At 43.6% G+C, this 21,034-nt stretch overlaps 1 protein-coding gene across 12 annotated transcripts in view; it reads right to left on the minus strand.

Moving 5' to 3' along the window:
- Nucleotides 1-21,034, minus strand: part of AKT3 (AKT serine/threonine kinase 3) — a 227,906-nt gene that overhangs the window by 25,358 nt on the left and 181,514 nt on the right. For all 12 annotated transcript variants that reach the window (XR_013997278.1, XM_081114495.1, XM_081114494.1 and 9 more), the window contains 4 exons: nt 20,478-20,606; nt 9,924-10,138; nt 5,882-5,969; nt 2,282-2,384 (listed from right to left, as the gene is read on the minus strand). Coding sequence is in view for 11 of the 12 variants with exons in the window: in XM_081114495.1 (XP_080970621.1) it covers nt 2,282-2,384; nt 5,882-5,969; nt 9,924-10,138; nt 20,478-20,606 (535 nt within the window). In the remaining variant the exon portion in view is untranslated. The remainder of the gene's footprint in view (nt 1-2,281; nt 2,385-5,881; nt 5,970-9,923; nt 10,139-20,477; nt 20,607-21,034) is intronic.

Below are 21,034 nucleotides of genomic sequence, written 5' to 3' on the forward strand. Positions count from 1 at the left end.
GGTCTAGGGTGCTGGCGATGGCCTTCAGCAGGGAGGGTCTAGGGTGCTGGCGACGGCCTTCAGCAGGGAGGGTCTAGGGTGCTGGCGCTGACCTTCACCAGGGAGGGTCTAGGGTGCTGGCGACGGCCTTCACCAGGGAGGGTCTAGGGTGCTGGCGACGGCCTTCACCAGGGAGGGTCTAGGGTGCTGGCGACGGCCTTCACCAGGGAGGGTCTAGGGTGCTGGCGACGGCCTTCACCAGGGAGGGTCTAGGGTGCTGGCGATGGCCTTCACCAGGGAGGGTCTAGGGTGCTGGCGACGGCCTTCACCAGGGAGGGTCTAGGGTGCTGGCGATGGCCTTCACCAGGGAGGGTCTAGGGTGCTGGCGATGGCCTTCACCAGGGAGGGTCTAGGGTGCTGGCGACGGCCTTCACCAGGGAGGGTCTAGGGTGCTGGCGCTGACCTTCACCAGGGAGGGTCTAGGGTGCTGGCGACGGCCTTCACCAGGGAGGGTCTAGGGTGCTGGCGCTGACCTTCACCAGGGAGAGGGTCTAGGGTGCTGGCGATGGCCTTCACCAGGGAGGGTCTAGGGTGCTGGCGACGGCCTTCACCAGGGAGGGTCTAGGGTGCTGGCGACGGCCTTCACCAGGGAGGGTCTAGGGTGCTGGCGATGGCCTTCAGCAGGGAGGGTCTAGGGTGCTGGCGACGGCCTTCACCAGGGAGGGTCTAGGGTGCTGGCGATGGCATGCAAGACAGAGAGAGCCGCTGCCGACCACGGTGAGACCACGAGCGGCACATCAGCGAGGAGAGGCCAGAGCTTCAGCCGGCGGCGGCCACGCTGCTGGGCCCCATGAACTGGGGGCTTCTGGGTTCAATTTCTTCCCTTTTACAACAGAAAAGGGTCTTCACTTTCTGCAAGTCTAAAGGGAGAGCACACGAGCGCGCAGAGCCGCACTGCTCACTTCGGCGTGTGCACCGCTCCTGCTGTCGGGCCGGGCGCACAGCTCCGGCCTAATCTCTCTGCCCTCAGCGCCCCCGTCTACCGTCCGCACCCACCGCTGGCCCAGCCCTTGGCATCGACCTTCCCGCTCGTGGCCACGGGACCTTCGCACTGTCAACTGCTCTGCCTTTCCCAAAGGAAAGCGAGGAAGCGAGACACACACAGGATGCAAAGGCAAAGCAAGGGAGAGAACACGGACGATGTTACTGTGTGAGCCACAGCGGTGGGGCTTAGAAACCTCACCCCGGACCTGGCCCCGAGGCTCAGCTAACAGGACAGACACAGACCAGGCCGTCGTCAGCGCCTGAGCATGCCTGTAGGTTCCATGTGATCGCCTCTGCTTTCATGAGAGGCCGCTGACCTGAGGCACTTACCAAAGTGTGGGTCGCGCTCACGGACCTGGGATGGCTCCAAGGGGGGCACGGACGTACAGTCTTAACAGGTGTGTGATTTATCTTCTAGGCACCAAAGATTGCGAGCAAACTAAACTATGTCTTCACGGACATTCTCGCTTAAGACAAAGCGAAGTCAAGACAGAACAACCCAACTGAAAGTGCAGTTTGAAACTAGCAGGTGGGAGAGCAGAATCGGGACAATTCTGCAGGAAGCCCGCAAGGGGGGACCTGGGAAGTCTCTACGTCAGATTCCGTTTAGCTGATGTCAGAAGAAGCTACTGGAGAACAGTAAGGCGGGCTAACTGGTCTGCAATTTAGCTTATGATTCTCAGTTTACATTTTTCCCTGTGTAGTCTTTCCTAAATGAAAACACTTCTCCCTCAGCTACCTGACTTTATTTTTCCACACTGGGAACAAACTCCATTCTTAAATGGGATGTCACTGGAATTCAATCTTGAAAATGCTATATAATAAAAGGCTAATATGCAAATCAACTGAATGGCGGAACGACCAGTTGCTATGACCTGCACTGACCACCAGGGGGCAGATGCTTAATGCAGGAGCTGCCCCCTGGTGGTCAGTGCACTCCCACAGGGGGAGTGCCGCTCAGCCAGAAGCTGGGCTCACAGCTGGCAAGCGCAGCGGCGATGGCGGGAGTCTCTCCTGCCTCCGTGGCAGCACTAAGGACCCCTCGGGGAATGGCTTACATCCATGTGGGGAGTGGGCCTAAGCCAGCAGGCAGACCGCGAGAGGGTGCAGGCCAGGCTGAGAGACCCGCCCCCTCTTCCCCCCCCCCCCCGCCCAGTGCACGAATATCGTGCACCGAGCCTCTAGTATCTAATAAAAAACATCTTTTTTTTCTTCCGTTATATCAGAGTGTTATGAATCGCCTTCAAGATTTACTTACATTTTTCAGGTGGTGTTATTGTAATAGTCTGAGCTGTAAATTCTTCATCAAAATATCTGGTATCTGTCTCAGATGTTACTTGAGGCTTAAAAGGAGGTACAAGCTGTACAAAGAAAGAAGAAGTACCGGTGAACAGATTTCGATGTAGGGAACCGTTAATTTTAGGATACAACTGAAGAACAGGTAACTAACTGGTGAGTGAAAGGGACTCGATGCTGAGCCACTGGAGGTCCAGGCAGTGTCCAGCCAACAGTCTACACTCAGACCGCAGGGAGCTGGTTGTTCTGTGGACCTGGACCATTGGAGGGATTATGTGAAACTGGACATAGAGAAACCAAGAATAGGGGCAGAAGAGGCTGCTGGAAAGTGTGGCCCGACGAGCACTGTGCTGAGTGAAATAAGCCAAAGAAACACAAATACCATACGATTTCCCTTACATGTGGGATCTAATGAACAAAACAAACTACCAAACAAAATAGGAACAGATTCGGACAGAACAGACCGACAGCTGTCAGAGGGGAGGGTGGGAAGCTGGGGGAGAAAGGTGAAGGGAATTTCTTCTAGAAGTCTTCCCGTTTAAGGCTATGATCGCTTTCGAGTTAATTCTGTACATGCTGCAAACTGCCTTTAAAAGATATGGACGTCCAGCTGTTTCAGCACCATCTGTGTAACTGAACTGTCTCTGCGCCTTTATTCAAAGTCCATCGACCACATATGAGTGGGTCTGCGTCCAGACATTCTCTCGTGTCGCGCTGATCTCTTCACCCATCCTCATGGGCGAGAAAGATGTCACGTGTGCATAACAAACTGTCTTAATTACTTTGACTTAATAATAGTAAGTCTTGAAGTTGGGTAGTGTCGGTCCCCCAGCTTTGTTTTTCGTCAAAGTTGTTTTGGCTATTCTAGGTCCTTTACGTTCCATATGAATTTTTGCGTCAACCTAACAATTTCTGGAGAATTGCCTGGTAGAATCTTGATGAGAATTGTGTTGAATTTATAGACCAATTTTGAGAGAACAAACATCTTAAAAATACTTCGTCCTCTATATCATGAGTACAGCATATCTCTTCCTTGCCCTGTGTTGCCTTCACTTTCCTCAACACTATATTTTAGCTTTTAGGCTAAAGGTCTCTCATACTTTTTGTCAAAAGTATCCCTACGTACTTCATATATCTGTTGCTATTTTAACCAGCACTGTTATTAATTTCCGTTTTAGATTGTCTGTATAAAATTATAGCTGTTTCTGTACATTTACCTTGTATCAAGCAACCCATGGGTTGAACTTTAGTAGCTGTTTTGTAGATTCCACCTGATTTTCTAAATAGATAATCATGTTGTCCATGCATACAGACAGATTTACTTCCTCCTTCTCTTATCTGTATGCATTTTATTTCTTTTTCTCGCCTTACCACACTGGCCATTGGATTTAATGTTTTCTTCTTTTTTAGTTTCTTATGATGAAAGACGAGGTCATTGATCTCAGATAATTTCGAATACGATCATTTGGAATTATAAATTTCCCTTGAAGTACTGCAATAGCTGTATCCCAGAACTGTACGTGTTTTGTTTACCTTTTCAGTCAGTTCAAAATACTTTGATTTCCTTTTTGGTTTCTTCTGTGGCCCATGAATTATTTAAACTTGTAATAAGTTTCCCAATACTTGGGGATTTTCCATATATCTTTCTGTTTTGATTTGTAAATCAATTCCCTTTCATTCAAAGAGCACATGACTTAAATTATTTGAATCTTTTAAAAATTACAGGGTTGCCTGCATGGCTCAATGAACCGGAAGGTCATGGTTCGATTCCCAGTCAGGGCACACGCCTGGTTTGTGGGCTCAATCCCCAGGAAGGGGCCTGCAGGAGACAGTCGATCAATGATTCTCTCTCATCACTGATGTTTCCATCTCTTTCCCTCTCCCTTCCTCTCTGAAATCAATAAAAATATATGATTTTTAAAAGTTTGGGTTGTTTTGCCCAAAATATGGTATCTCATGCCTAGGTGTTCTGCATAACTTTGAAAAGAATAAGCATACTTCCGTTGTTGAGAAGTGTTCTATAAATGGCAATTAGATTAAGTTGGTAGATAGTATTGCTGAAGTCTTCTATAAACTAGTGGTTTCCTCTCTATTTCTATCAATTATTTGGAGATAGGTATTGAAATGTCCAACTCTAACTGCTCTATTTTTCCTTGTAGTTTTATTAGTTTCTGCTTTATGTGTTTTAACTTTTGTTAGTAGGTAGGAAACAGTACTGTGTGTGTGTGTGTGTGTGTGTGTGTACTCGTCAGCGCGAATGGATTATGGGGATCTGAATTTACTCGACTGCAGCAGCTGTTCATATGCTCTCGGTAAGGCTGCCGTCTTCCTGTTTAATGCCAGAGCCCGGCACCCACGGGACAGGATGGGGGGAAGAGAAGATGTTTGTAAAGCAGGAGAAGAACCAAGTGGAACCCAAAAGGGCCAGGGTTGGCGTCCACGAGGACAGACTAACACCCATGCCGTTTCGTATCACCTCTGACTTGAACAGTGTGGATATCCCACTGGAATGAGGGCCTTTGTCATGGAGCTGAACTCACACCCTGGCCCAGGAGCGGGAAAAACTAAGAGAGGATCCGGGGAGACGGAGCCCTGAGGCCTGACCTCCTCTCGGGCCAGCGAGGTGAGCTGACAGGCAAGCAGCAGCGTGAGGAGCCACAAAAGGGCTGCTGCTTCACTTCTGTTTTGGAATCTCCCACAAGAATCTCGTTAGCAAAAGGCAATTCTGGGAAACGTAGTTCACACTAGTCAAAGTGGCATATTCTATGGCCCTTACACAAACAAAAACATCTTGAAAGCAGCAAGTGAAATATAACACATAATGTACAAGGGAACAAATAATAATGAGTACGCATTCACTAAACTATCAACTCACAATTTTGTACTAGGTGATAATTTCCTTGAAGAATGAAGTCAAAATAAAGGCATCATTATATAAAAGAAAACAAGTTCCTCTCCAACTGGCTGGACTATAAAAAATGATCCTGGACATTCTTTAGGCTAAAGGGGAATAATATCAGAAAGAAACCTGAATCTCCAAGGAAGGAAGAGATCAAAGTGTTCTGGAATTTGACACTGGGGGTGGCTGCACAACTCTGTGAATATACTAAGAACTGCTGAAGAAAAATCAACTGTTTCGCCCTAACCGGTTTGGCTCAGTGGATAGAGTGACAGCCTGTGGACTGAAGGGTCCCGGGTTCGATTCCGGTCAAGGGTTCGATTCCAGTAGGGGGTGTGCAGGAGGCAGCTGATCGATGTTTCTCTCTCATCGATGTTTCTGACTCTCTATCCCTCTCCCTTCCTCTCTGTAAAAAAATCAATAAAATATATATATTTTTAAAAAATCAACTGTTTCATGATACTGAGTAGAATTTCAAGATGTGTTTTGGGAGTCAAAATTATCAATAAAACTGTGTGCTAAGAAGTTCAATATTCAATTAAATGATAGGGTAAAATGAAAAATACCATGCTATTATTACATTTTATTCACTTAAATTTTTTTTTTGGATGCCAGTTCATTTTAGCCAAAATAGATAAACACCGCAGCACGAAGATAACCTACCTTTTTATCATATACATCTTGCCAGTTTACTCCAGAGAAGAAACTGTGTCTCATAATTTCTTTTGAATCATCTGGTCCCCCGCCAAGGCTGTGCGGACAGGAATAAAATTAAATGAGCATGAAACATCTACATACGCCAATGCATAGCACAAGTTTTTTGTGAAATGTAATTTTCTGTGTGGTAAGTGGTTCTTGTGATGAATAGCCATAAAAATAAAAATCTTTCGGTGTCAGATCTAATTTCCCTGATACTCTATTAACAGGAACTCACCTCAGGACCGGATGGTATCTGAAAAGAGCGTGGGCTTTGGTGATACACCTGAACCGGGCAACCAGCTCTGGGACGCATGGGATGTGTGACAATGAAAACCTGGCTTAATCTCAGTTTGCTCATCTGTAGAATGGGGGTAATAATCCCCGCCTGGTGGGTTATTACAAGGACTAGAAACAAGCAAGTAACTAGCGTAGCAAGTGGTAGCTTTTACCATTGTCAATTCTATAAGCCAAAACATTTTAGAAAGCCTTAAGTCTCAGTAATCAACAAAACAATCAATCAAGCCCTGACTTAGACTGTTTGCCAGTTCCGGTGGTGTAAATACTCCCACCAGGACCAACAGTAAAAAGTAACAAAATTATGACGGAGAGATGAGTTTTTATATTACCTTTGATATTAATATTAACTTAACTTATACATTTATATAACTTAGTTTTTAATATTTTTTTTTATTGATTTCAGAGAGGAAGGGAGAGATTGAGAGAGAAATATCAATAATGAGAAAGAATCATCTATCAGCTGCCTCCTGCACGCTCCACACTAGGGACCAAGCCTACAACCCTGGCATGCGACCTCCTGGTTTATAGGTCCACACTGAAACCACTGAGCCACACTGGCTGGGCTATATAACTTAGCTTTTAATAATGACTATACTGAACAACCAGCCCACACAATTCTTGAAATTTAACAACTCGCTCTTATGAGCTGGCACATGCCAACTCCCACTCACCACTGGGTCGGAAGAAAACGAATGGGTTGAGGAAAACAAACAATTGTGCCATCCTAGTGAATGCCAGTTGTTATTAGGTCTAAGGAATACGGGACTGGGGAGAATCCATTTTCTCTCTGCCTGTACGTCATCTCTTAACACTAGTCGGTTCTCCAGACCAGCCGCCCAGACTGGAGAGCCGAGGGCCCCGGACTTCTCCCAGGTCCTCGAGTTTCTCTGTCATCATCGCGGAGTTCCACTCATCGCCCCGTTCCCACTGCTTCAGGAAGGACCCCCCATTATCTGGACCCTCCTTACACTCTCACCTGCTCTGCCTCCCTGCCCCTGGCCCTTCCCTGTTCTCCTCCACCCAGGACAGCTGCCCGGGTCGCCTTCTCATAACACAAATCCGGTTATTGCCCTTTCATAATTCAGTGGCATCTCATCCTCTTCCGAATAAAGATGTAATATTTTCTAAGAAACATATCAGTACATTCCATATGTTAGGTATGGTATTCCTTGCTTATATTTCCAGTCTAACATGTCAGCTTCACCACCCAATGTGACCCATCGCATTCCACACTGCAAGCAGTCACCGAACCTCTCAGTGCCATGGTCACTGGCAATCCCAGCTGTTCTCTACATGTGCCCTGCTCGGCAGGAACCCCCGTGCAACCCCAACTCCTTCTGAGCCAGCGCAAGGCTTCCAACCCCCCAGACAGGGCCAATCACTTCAAAAGCAACTTGTCCGGAGTGTGACCTGAGCACCTGTGAATGGATGTTTTGTGCCCCAATTATTGTGTGAGCATCCAGAGAGGAGGTTACTCCGTTCATCCTGGCATTCCCAGTATTTTAATGCAGCGTGGAGCTCGATACATCTACTGTAAAGGGAAACAGCAGATAATCCAAAACACCTTCTCCTTAGGCAACGCCAACCTCTGGGGGCTCAAACCTTTAAGAGTTGTCCTACTTACCGGGCCACTATCATTCTACATTTACCTCCTAGTCATTGAACAATTATTAAGCACCTACTATGTGCTACCCATTGGGTGGGGTAAGGGGAAGGGCGACAAGAAAAACGAGTGACACACAGACATGAAAGCACAGCATGATTCTGTTCTACCAGCCACGGATAGAGGGGGCCAGAGTCACCTGGAGGAGCTGGAAAGGATGGGGTCCAAATTCACTGCCCTTGACCCTAACCAAATGTTAGGTCCCAAATCAGGTAGAAAAAATGAAAATCCTAACTCTTTTTAGTGATTACTTAGCATCAAGTGCCACCTGTTACATTGTGAAACTTTCACATTAAATGGAATATATTTCAAAACCTGAACCAAATTGATGTATGGTAAATAAGATACACCAAGTGGGGAAAAGTAGGTTTACAGTTCTGAGTACGCGAAACAGGAGTTACTTCTGGGTATTATGAATTAATTATTGCATTATTTTCCATACCAACACTGTGAACCTAGTTTTGCCCACCCTGTAGAAGGAGGCACCGAGACGTGTGGCTTCTCCTTTCCACACGGCTGCTCCGTGCGACCTGGATACGTCACCGCAGCCTCTCTGCGCCTCTGCCTTCTCCTCGGCCAACTGGAAATGAGAATGACACCCACCCGCCCTGCTCTGCAAGGTTCTGAGACAGCGGGGGTACAGCAGACGCAAATGCCCTGAAAAAATCCCTCTGCCAACGTGAGGGATGGTCTCAGACACCGGGGTGAGGAAATGCAGGTTTGATGGGCTCATCACAAAGCAAGAAGATGGCACCTCTTTTATTATATTTGCTTTTTTTGTTGTTGTTGAAGGTAAAATCATGTTCCTCATCAATTTAACAGCTAAAAGCATATAATGGGAACCATCTCTAAGGGGGACAGAGCTCGCGTTTTAGGATTCATTATTCCTTCATTCCTTAATTCAGTCTACCAACAAATACATATCGAGCAGCAACCATGAACAGAACATTGTAAAAATACATTATGTGAGGTGTTATAATAGAATCAACAGTGTATGGAATAGGCCAGCCGTGGGCAAACTACGGCCCGCGGGCCGGATCCGGCCCGTTTGAAATGAATAAAACTAAAAAAAAAAAAAGACCGTACCCTTTTATGTAATGATGTTTACTTTGAATTTATATTAGTTCACACAAACACTCCATCCATGCTTTTGTTCTGGCCCTCCGGTCCAGTTTAAGAACCCATTGTGGCCCTCGAGTCAAAAAGTTTGCCCACCCCTGGAATAGGCTCACCTCAGGATGCTGAAGATCTAAGAGATTTTTCAGAAAAATACCGATATGCATGCATATATATATATATATATATATACACACACACACATACACACACACACACACATACACACACACAAATATATATATATATATCAGATGAAAGAATGGATATATAGATATACACATACATTTTAAGGGACACTAAAAAGTAACAGTCATTTCATAGATTACCTATAAAATGCATGTCTAAATGAATATATAAATATGAGCAAGGAATACCATAGCCCCTTATGGGCAGTAGGATTCTTCAGGTCCCGGCTAAAGCTACAAAAACAGACATACTAAGTGTATAAAGGTATTTTGTTGTTGCTATCGATCCTTCTGGCCCTGCATGGAAAAGAGTATCTTTAAATGACAAAGCAAGACGTAGTTAGGTGTGTTTGGGTGAGAGGAGAGTTCAGAGACAGGTCTATGCTTTCGATCAGGTGAATCAGAAGAAATATAAAAGCCCAGAAACTAAAAGGAAGAGATGCTCTGATTCTCACAACAGCCAGCACCAGGGCCATTAAGAAAGTTTGCTCATCATGTGGCCAATAAAACTCCGCAAATCCTTACTTGGTGAGCTCTGCCTGAAAGTTCCAAGTTAGGAGACGTTGCGGAAACGTTTTTAAACGTTCTCTATCCTGCAGTTAAAAATAAGCCCGCGTCTCCGTTGGAAGACGTCTAACCCAAAGACATCGCGTCTTGGAGCGAGTCCTATTTGCATTAATTTCCGCATCACGCTCGCTAACCGCACTCATCAGCGACTCGCTGGGTGTTGCCGGTGGCCTACCGTTTATTTGGATCCTTTATCAAGAGCCCTGAAAGCAGTGATTTTGCATCGGAAGAGAGTGTGCGAGGGAATTTGATGTCTTCCATCAGGATCAGTTCGAACAGCTTCTCGTGGTCCTGGTTGTAGAAAGGCAGCCTGCCGCACATCATCTCATACATGACGACCCCCAGGCCCCACCAGTCCACGGCCCGGCCGTAGTCGTTGTCCTCCAACACCTGAGAGCGAGACCAGTGGGGAGATCCGTTACCACACACTCGATTCCAAGGCATCGTTTATACAACGTGAGATTTTTCACGTGAAAATGAATCCTAACTTTCACAGCCCAGGCCAGCAATTTTTTTAGATCTTGACGGTTGAACATGAAGCACCCTACAAAGATAGCAATCACACCAACTCTTTAAAAGGTTCAACATATACCCAGGGATGGTCAGTGCAGACAGAAAAGGTATGTCACACAACCAGTGCCAAGTGAAGGAGCCTGCGAGTGGGCTGAGCATCAGGTAAAAGTTTCCAATGGTTCTCAACCTTCTGGCCCTTTAAATACAGTTCCTCATGTTGTGACCCAACCATAAAATGATTCTTGTTGCTACTTCATCACTGTCATGTTGCTACTGTGATGAATCGTCATGTAAATATCTGATATGCAGGATGGTCTTAGGCGACCCCTGTGAAAGGGTCGTTCGACCGCCAAAGGGGTCGCAACCCACAGGTTGAGAACCGATGAACCGTCAGCAGGTCTGCATGTTGTCTCTTAGGCCTACTTAACTTTTCAGTCTGGCTCACGAATGGGCCCTTTAAGCAGCAGCTTAGAGCTGAGGCACGCTGGTTAGGGGGCAGGTGACGTGCCTGGCACATTCCTGCTTGAGCAGAACTAGGGGACACGGATCAAACATGGAGAGAACAGGCAACGTCATGGAGAAGCACGCAGGGCAGGGCCACCAGGAAAATGTCTGACAGCTTCGGAGGCCCTCACATGTGTCAACGCGGGAAACAGGTGGCCGCCAACGAGAATCTGAAGATTTGTCGTTTGGGCTAAAAAACTTTAGTATCCAAAGCTTCCGTACCCATGGCAATTTCTGTTAAACACAAACAAAATCAGGGACGCGATACCTGTGTAATATATCCCTTAACGTGTGTGTTTTTTGTTGTTGTTTATCCTCAGGTGAGGATATTTCTTCCATTGCTTTTCAGAGAGAGTGGGAGGGAGGGGAAGAGAGAGAGAGAGAGAGAGAGAGAGAGAGAGAGAGAGAGAGAGAGAGAGAGAAACATCAATGCGAGAGAGACACATCGCCTGGTTGCCTCTTGCACACGCCCAGACTAGGGGCAGGAAGAGAACCCGAAACCCAGGTACATGCCCTTGACCTGGAATTGAACCTGAGATCCTTAGGTGTGCCAGCAGATGCTCTAACCACTGAACCATATCTGCCAGGGCATGTGCCTTAAATTTGTTTTGCAAAATACATTACATGCAAAATTAATTTAGTAAGAAATGATATGAAAGCATCAGGCTGTGTTAGAGCAACCTGTTCACATTGGAACATGATAACTTGCCATTTGTCCCAGTAAACTTTTAAAAAAGTATATATTTTTATTGATTTCAGAGAGGAAGGGAGAGGGAGAGATAGAAACATCAATGAAGAGAGAGAGTCATTGATCAGCTGCCTCCTGCATGCTTCCTACTGGGGATTGAGCCCACAACCTGGGCACGTGCCCTCGACCAGAATCGAACCAGGGACCCTCAGTCCGCAAGCGGACGCTCTATCCACTGAGCAAAACCAGCTAGGGCCTATCCCAGGGAAATTTTGATCACGTCTTTTTATTGGATTTGTTCCTTATTCAATGGAATTTTCTCCATTTATTTGCAACTTTCAATGTTTTATTTTAAATTATCATATTGGAACAATCTTAAAGCTTACTTGTTGTGATCCTCTTAGCTTTGGGATAAATAGATCAAGGAAACCATACCTATGAAACGTATCAATTAAAAAAATCTTATAACTGATTACATAAGAGCATTCGATATGAAACAAAGTAGTGCTCATGTTCTAAACTTTCTCAGTTTGAAGCAAGTAAGTACACTGTTGAAGATGACTCCTATGTGACTTTTATTTAAAATTTACCAGTAATTTCATGGAATCCCATGTGACATGTTGACAGTTAAGGCCCTTTGGCTCACTGAGTATTTAACGATGAGCATATAATTTAAAGAAAAAAAAAACTATGTTACTTAAAGATATATTAGTAGTGTTTTCAAGGGCTATGAAGAGATTTTTAATTCGACTGTATCACTGTTCTGTGGCTAAAGAAGCCTAGGACCACGCTGGCAAGAGAGAACGCAAGTCCAGCTCCGACATTTTCCAAAAGTCTTCTGGAAATCACAGCTAAGCAAAAATTTTCAGGAAAAACAACGAATTCTCATTTTTATCTTTAGCCCCAAATATTTCAAATATCTATTTGCTTGAGATGAGCAATGTGAGAACATAAGAAAACACGAAAAAATCTAAAAGAAGCGAGAAACTCTACTTGTGAACTTAGAGGAAATGCTGTCATAGCTCATTTTTCAATACCAGTGACTTTGGATTATTCAAGAATCTATCTCATGCCCGGTTAGGAGAATGTATTGTATTGTTTGTGGGCCTTTTGCAAATAGATTCGGGATTTTACCTAAAAACAAAATTTTTAAAAAAATCTCTGCATTCCTGTACCACCAGCGAAACAGTGGCACGCGCAAGAGAGAGCCAAAGGCGGCTTTTAACCTCTTTTTTCATAAAACCATAAAAAGCAAAAAAGCTGGATTAACTGCCTCCCGAACCCACGTTTTACCAGCCGGGTTCTCTTCCCCAGCTGGCAAAACTGGCAATCCGTTATTTTTGTTTAAATACCTGGTTTGCAGCCAGAAGGGAAAGTGAGTACATTATAAAAAAGAAAAAATAAAAGAAAGAAAAAAAGGAAAAAAAAGGGGAGGGGGTATTTTTGGAAGAGAAATAAGCATCTGAAAAAATAAAACTGCACTGCACAAAAATCTGTCTGATAAATTAAAATGTATTTTACTTAGGTTTGTAAAATGAACACGGATTCTCCAACTAAGTGGTTTGCTGTTGAACGTAACGCGCTCTAACGGACAGAGAGATGTGATGCTCCAACTGCGGTAGCACTTTGTATTGAACAAATCTGATGTGACCTATTACCTTTCTGACACATAAGTGTAAGCAATGCTAAGGAGAAACCACCCTTCACACCTCAGCCAGCCTTCTTGATCTGAGAGTCTTTGCTGCCAATTACAAAGGAAGATTTCTGTTCAACTCCTACCTCCAACCAGCTGGAAGAGGACATAGACGAGAAATGAAAGTGACTCCAATATTCTACCCGTGGATATATAATATAAAATATGCTATTAGTATTCGCATACGCTCCTTTCGCACTCCTTAAATATAAATTATTTCAAAACACAGTGCTTGGAAATACTCTAGAAATTCCACAGTGAACTTAAAATCCACAGCCTCTTTTATATTAGTTTTAGAAGATTAATTTTCTCCCTTACTCAGAGCACTTCTTTTTCCAAAATGACAGAAACATATAAAATTTGTATTCTTTAACCTGAGAGCTGCCATTCCTTCTGGCGACCTCTGATGATTTTTTCCCCCCCCAGCAAAAAGGCTAGTTCACTTCCGGGGCATCGTGAAGACGGATGCCCAGGGCGTGCTGGGCGCTCACGGAGGAGCAATGGTGCTGTGCACCTCGGCTCTGTACAATGCACATCATCACATCATTTAAGCAGAAACGCAGGTCAGAACCTGCTCCCAGGGAAGTAACCCGCTAAAAGGCTTATCTTAAAGCACTGATCTAAAGAGAGAATGCCGAAACCGGTTTGGCTCAGTGGATAGAGCATCGGCCTGCGGACTGAAGGGTCCCAGGTTCGATTCCGGTCAAGGGCATGTCCCAGGGTTGCGGGCACATCCCCACTGGGAGATGCGCAGGAGGCGGCTGATCGATGTTTCTCTCTCATCGATGTTTCTAACTATCTCTCTCCCTTCCTCTCTGTAAAAAATCAATAAAAATATATTAAAAAAATAAATAAAAAAAAAATAAAGAGAGTGTCTCTTCGCCATAAAGTCAGTATTGCTGACATGGAGCTACGTGCCAGCCGTAAGCATGGCCCAGACACCAGGTACTGCCTTCTGTCCCTGCTGCTCTCTGTGACGTAGACGGACCTTTACGTTATAACTGTGTTGAACACAAATGCCCAGGAAGACGCCAAGGACAAGAGGGTCAGGGACACACAGAAATGTGAATGTTAACAAACGACGGAGGCCCTCGCCGGTTTGGCTCAGTGGATAGAGCATCGGCCTGCAGACTGAGGGCTCCCGGGTTCGATTCCAGTCAAGAGCACAGGCCTGGGTTGTGGGCTGATCCCCAGTGTGGGGCGTGTAGGAGGCAGCTGATCAATCGTTCTCTGTCATCATTGGTGTTTCTCTTTCTCTCCTCTCCCTTCTTCTCTGAAATCAATAAAAATGTATTAAAAAACAACACCAAACAAACAAACAAAAAGCGATGGGAGGTCCCATGGAAGCCCCACGCAAACCCGGGACAGGGGCATCCTTCGTCCCCCAGGACCAGAGCCTGCGTCACTTTCTGATAAAATAAAGCCTGAGGCTCAAGGTGGTGACAGCAGGTGCCCAGGACTGTGAAATAATCTGGTAACATTTGAATAGCCTTAGGCAACATTTGACATAGACACTTCCATTTCTGGAACAACCAGGTGAGAAGAAAAACTCAGCATAAATAGCCCTTGAATGGCTATTGACTTAAATTAAATAAGACACCGTGTCTTTTAAAATGATACCATCAATGGAAATTCCCAGTGTAAATATTGATTTGGCTAACGGACACTTTAAGAAAACACATATTCATTCCAATATCCTTTTACCAATTAGGGTTTACTGGGAGGTTGAAGGGATACCTCTTTGAGCGTGTTCGCCCAGGCCCCACAACGCACCCGAGGCAGGCAATTATAAGGGGGTGATGTGTGCCCCCGAGTGGCTCACTGCTCAACAATAATCCAGACAGAACAGATGGGGGTGGGGGAGGAATTAAACGTCTAAACACACTGTCTGCACACCTATGCTGTGAAAGTAAACTGTGAACTTGGATGAACCAATTTACCGTTAATTCAACATTTTTTTTTCTGGTACCCTTAGATTTCAGGTAGCTGATAGGTGTGTGTTTTATATATACGCACGCTGACATACTTTCTCTTTTATGGGAATCCTTCCCATCACAGGGATTTGCTTAAAAAAAGACCTGTAAATATCCTAATTCAGATTCTAAAACGCACTGCAGCTTTGGGGGAAGTCTATATTTCATAAGAATTAAGGATACCATGTTTCTTGGTATTGTCTTCATGAATACCTAATAAGAGATTGTAACTGCCCCCTGCTGGGACCCAGAGTGCAGTCGCTTCTGGGCTACCTCCTCGCATGCACACACTCCCTGCATGCAGCTAGCATGGGCTGCAAAAGCAATCTGTGGCCAGAACAGGCAACATCCTTGACGGATGCGATGCTGGTGACGAAGTCATGCTTGCACACACCTTCCCAGAGATTTCTATGCTTCCTTTTCATCCGGAAGCATCAGACATTATGGGATCCCAAGAAACTGGGTCTTTGTGACCCAAGAAAAAACAGCCATTGTCAAATACTACAGGTTACCAGCTACCGTTCGTTTTGTAGACGTTCTTATGTTCGGAGAATTTAAAACTAAACTTTATGCTAACCTGGAACCCTTCCAAAGTACTAAATGCAAATTAAATCCAAAAGACCACACAACACTGAAAAAATTTCGAGTGAAAAGTAGCTCCTATGGAACTTTCAGATCGCTAGGCAAGTAAAAGCTGCTGCTTCGAAACACTAACAGACATCAACATTGAACTAAAAAGTGTCATTTAGGTTCATATTTAAAAAGTGTCCAATTGGGGCCCAGCCAGCGTGGCTCAGTGGTTGAGCACCGACCTATGAACCAGGAGGTCATGGTCCGATTCCCAGTCAGGGCACATGCCCAGGTTGTGGGCTCGATCCCCAGTGTGTGGGGTGTGCAGGAGGCAGCCGATCAATGATTCTCTCTCATCACTGATATTTCCATTTCTTCCTTCTTTTCTGAAATCAATTAAAAATATATACTTATTTTATTTTACATATATTTAAATATATTTATTTTATATATATATATATTTAAATATATAAAAATATACATATTTTTAAGTGTCCAATTTGGGGGCAAGTGGGATGGCTTTGAATATGATCCAGAAACAGTATAAACAGTGAGCTGGACATCTGATACAAGTGCTTACATGTGAACCCTGATTACAAAACACACACCTTCCACTTGAACTAACCACCACTAACCTCGACTCCATCTGCCCCTGAACACTGGTGATGAGCCCTTTACAGAACCATCCGGAAGGCGAAGGCGTTCCGACATCCCGTAAGAGGACAGGTGTTTCATGAATTTTTCATAGCGAAATAAAGTATTAGGGAGGCAACACAGTTTCAGAAAGGCTACCAGCACCACTTCTCATTTTCACAAAAATCTTAGAAGTGTTAAGACTTAGTTTCACAATCTGGTAGAAATAGTAGGATTGTGTCCAGGGGCTAAGGAAAACGTACGTCTGTGAGCTACTGTGTTTACCTACAGATGAAATGTGCAAACGTTAAATAACTTGGGCTGCATTTATTCCTCTTAATTTCTAACGATAGCATTGAAAGAGCCCGTAAAATGGCACCTTTTACATTTATTCTCGTTGCATTTAAAATAAGTAAATAAAATTCCATTCAAAACATTTAAATCTAGTTAGGTTCTAACTACTCCCCCTGCCTGCACCGCTCCATGCTACCGACGACCTTTGCTGTAATTTACATGTTTCTCCCAACTCATTCTGAAGTAATTATGTTGATCTCTGGTTTTAGACACCCCCCTCTATAGAATTTAATTTCCTTTGGTACTATTATCTATACAACATCACAATGGCTTTGATCAAATCTTTGTATCAAAATATTCTGGTCTATTTCAGATACTTTCAAAATCTGGATTATATAGAATGTATTAAAGCTAGTAGGTTTCAAAAGAAAAATGAGTACACTGACAGTACGTGGATGTTTTCTAAAAATGAGGTTCTAAAATCTAAGAAGGCATCAAACATACACTTTCATCCACTGGAAAAAAATGTTTCCCGTTCTGTAAAACAAAATTATAAACACGTTTTCTCTGATCAGCAACCGCAACTACGGTCTATGCATTTCCCAACAATTCAGTCATTTTTTTTTCTTTGCCATCTTTTTGTTAGTTCTAACTTGATTATCAAATAATTTTTATTTTTACACTATTACAGAAGTGCATTTCTCTGGGTTTCCAAAACCACCTTATTCAACCTCCCCCATCTGTCACCATCTGCTTCCTTTTAGCGTGTACTTTTTGTGTGATCGCATAAACACGTGGAAAATAACTAACGTGCAGATGACTATCTGCCGGTACATTTGAGGACTGGGCATCATAAAAGCGAACTGCCAAAACGCACTTAACACTTTTAATTTTGTTGGGTCTTGCATGTGAGCCGCATTTGATTTTCAGACTGTTTTGCAGTTGGAGAGTTGATCAGGTACTGCTAACTCAAGAGCAAAGCTGAGACTAAATAATTAGCACTGCATAAAGTGGCTTGGGTTCGGTGAGAGCCAACTCGGATAATAAACCTTAACAGGAAGGTTCGATGCGTGATTTCTAATTTTGTTTCCTTTTAATCATTTCGAGGAGTGAAAAGAAGAGTAGAGTTTGCGAAAACAAATTCCCCGCAAAATATATTATTGCCCATAATGTATGGCAGGTCAAGTTTATTTCCTTCCAGTGGCAGTAGAAGCGAAAACACATTCATTTATAACTCTGTGTGCAAGTGCATTCTTTGAGCTGCAACTCACCAAATGCATAGTTTGTTTTACTGCTAGGACTGCATTTCTGCAATCTCTTGACAAATACATTATTTCTGGCCTCCCCTGCCCTGTAACACTAAAGATCTATAATTCTTCATCAAAAGACCCGAGAACAAATATTTTAAAAATAATTCCTTTGCAACAAATGGCATTTTTACACGATAACATGTATCTTTTCTGGCGGTCTTTGCCACAGAAGAAACTTAAGTTCATTTAAAACTTAAGTTTATTTAAAAATCAGCGATGAATCTGCTACATAGCCCAATTAATCGGTTTGAGCTTTTTAAAATTTATTTATTATTTATATTTAAAATTTAATCTTCTTGTTTAAAGTATTACAAATAGTAGTACATATGTCCCCCCCCCCTTTTTTTTGAGCTGACTTTTCAGTCTTTTTGAAGCATCTTTTAAATGCCTTTCACCTGTCTTTACATAGAAAAGTATTTCCGGCAGATAAGACAATGGAGAAGGTACAGAAAGGGGAGCCCAGGGGGCTGCAGCCAGGTCTCTGTATCGTGTAAACAAGTCTACAGCAAGAGGAGGGGGAATGCTGATGGGGAGCCGGTCCCCAGAGAAGCAGCGCCCAACACTGTATCCAGGTCTGACACACAACTCTGACTTCTATGCCCTCAAGAGGAGTCTGGCGCCCAGCCTGTGTGGCTCAGTGGTTGAGCACTAGCCCATGCACCAGGAGGGGGCCAGTTCCATTCATGGTCAGGGCACAGGCCCGGGTTGCAGGCTCGATCCCCAGTAGGGGGCGTGCAGGAGGCAGCTGATCGATGTTTCTCTGTCATCGATGTTTCTATCTCTCTCCCTCTCTCTGAAATCAATAAAATTTTGTTGTTTTTTTTTAAGAAAAGGCTGGCATTAACCAAAGGAAGTACTAGAAATTTCCGGGTTCAAAAAGGTGACAGACACCGAGTCAAGTAAGGCGAGAGCTAGTTTCAGCTCTTGCCAATCCCCCCCTAACTGACCATCTGATCAGTGTTGCCTTGCTCTGTTTCAAAGTGGTTTTCCCTTCTTCACGAGACCCAACCTAACTCTGCATTCCCACCCGATCCACGTGTCCTGCCTCCTCTCTTCTGCTCCCTGTGCAGGCTCACACGTCTCTCCTTTAATCCCGCCACACCCTACGTAACTCCAGTACAGCAATTACGGTTTGCACAGTAATCATTATTCTCCACAGCTTATCACCTTAGTAAACGCTAAGATCCTTGAGGACGAAAACCATTTCTTAGCACCTTCTATTCCCAGCACCTAACATAATGCATGACACCCAATGAATATTCAATGAGTATTTCCTTAGTGAATGAATGAGTGTCCCAGGGAGAGGGTCCACATCCGAGACCAGAGGAACTCAGATGCTTGCTTTTAAAAGAGTGAACGCATCCAAAATTATCCCGATGTAACAAACACGTGTTTGACAAGAAAGCTTAAATATAAGAATTAAAGTTGCATGAGAAGTTAGTGGCTTCGAGATCTGACACTCTCAGACAGTAACTGCAATGATTATTTTCTAATAAAAATGAGGGGCAAGATTTTTTAATTATGAATCAGTTTGTAACAGCCATGGATATGTAAACTGCTTTTAAAGACCAGACTTCTGCAATATTAAAATTTATATATATATATTTGTCTTTTTCTTGTCTTTAAGAAGAAATTGATAATTTCTTAGAAATTATAAACTTTCTATTTAGAAACAATTAGGCTCTTCTCACATTATGTTCTTCGTTTTGTTCTCTAGTTGATGACATTTTCATATAGAACAATATCTTTGTTTCTTTGATCCTCTGCTTTTACAATGAGATGTATTTATCTCCTTCAGAACTAATTTTCCCTAATTTGTGACACAACTAATTTTGTTATTCTAAATATGGGATAACATCATCCAAGGCAAATGGATAGCAGGGAAAGTGAACTCCAGAGAAACAAAAAGTGCGTTTTGCATGAGCGTTCCCAATCCTATTCCAGAGCGAGTTCCCTGAGAGCACTGCCCTTTGTGTCTTGTTCCTGTAGCCACAACGCCCAGAAAAACAGCCCCTTCACAGCAGACGCACAATCTATGCCTGTGGAGAAAAAAGAAAGCCAGTCTCCCGGGCCCTCTGCCTGGGGTCGTCAGTGGGGGCTGCTGTCATTTCATGAACTCTCCCAGTGAAATACTTCCTAATAATTAAGAAAACCCACAGCACCTCAAATCCAAATGGTCAGTGTCTTTGTTTCCAAGGAAAATCCAAATGGTTTATAGAACTGTAAACATTTTCGAAGTCATTCAATTATTCTGTTTTAATAACTGAATCAAAAAAGGCTTAATCAAAAAAATTAAACGGATATGGCCAATTAAAAATGGACGTACTCTACTAGAGTTCGTACCTTTATGTTCATCAAGTTTATAAAATTTAATTTAAATATATATCCTTGCCCTATAATATCATGTTAAACAGTGGAAGAAAAATAGATTTGATTCATGTTGAAATTCAGGTAAAAATAGTAGGAACTGCAAGTTTTGTTCATGCTGAAATGTCCCCTGTGCGAGCATCATGTCAATGTCCCCTTTCTGCCTGAACGGAGCCCCGCCCACCTCTGGCGCCAGGTACTCCGGGGTTCCACAGAAGGTCTTCATGGTGGCCGTGTCTGTGATCCCCTCTTTGCAAAGTCCGAAATCTGTGATTTTTATGTGGCCATCTTTATCCAGCATCAAATTCTCCAACTGTACAGGAAGAAAAATGACATGATTATTCTACAGTCTTCAAATCTAGGAAAATAGTTTGGAAACAATTATGAATGCTGAGCAAGAGATTTTGGAAAGAGGACATAGTTGTTAATAGAATTTTCAGGACTCACAACCCCTGTAGCTTCGTAATTCCTATATAAAAAGAAACATGTTTTATCAAATATTTTGATGATTAAATTATTGATTTTTTTTTATTCCAATGGGAGTCAGAGCCATTATTGTGTAAGTTCTGAGAACTAAAGCTCACCTAATTTTTCAAAGCAAAAACCAATCCTCTTTTTATGTAAATAAATTGTGACCTAAATAATCCCAAAGAGATGAGTATCTTTTTCTGGATACACACAGATGGTTTTCAACACTTTCTCTTGGGAATCTATTGCTATTATAAAATAGTCACTTCCAGA

Source organism: Myotis nattereri (genome assembly GCF_964212035.1).
Source record: "Myotis nattereri genome assembly, chromosome: 20".
Classification (NCBI taxonomy): Eukaryota; Metazoa; Chordata; class Mammalia; order Chiroptera; family Vespertilionidae; genus Myotis; species Myotis nattereri.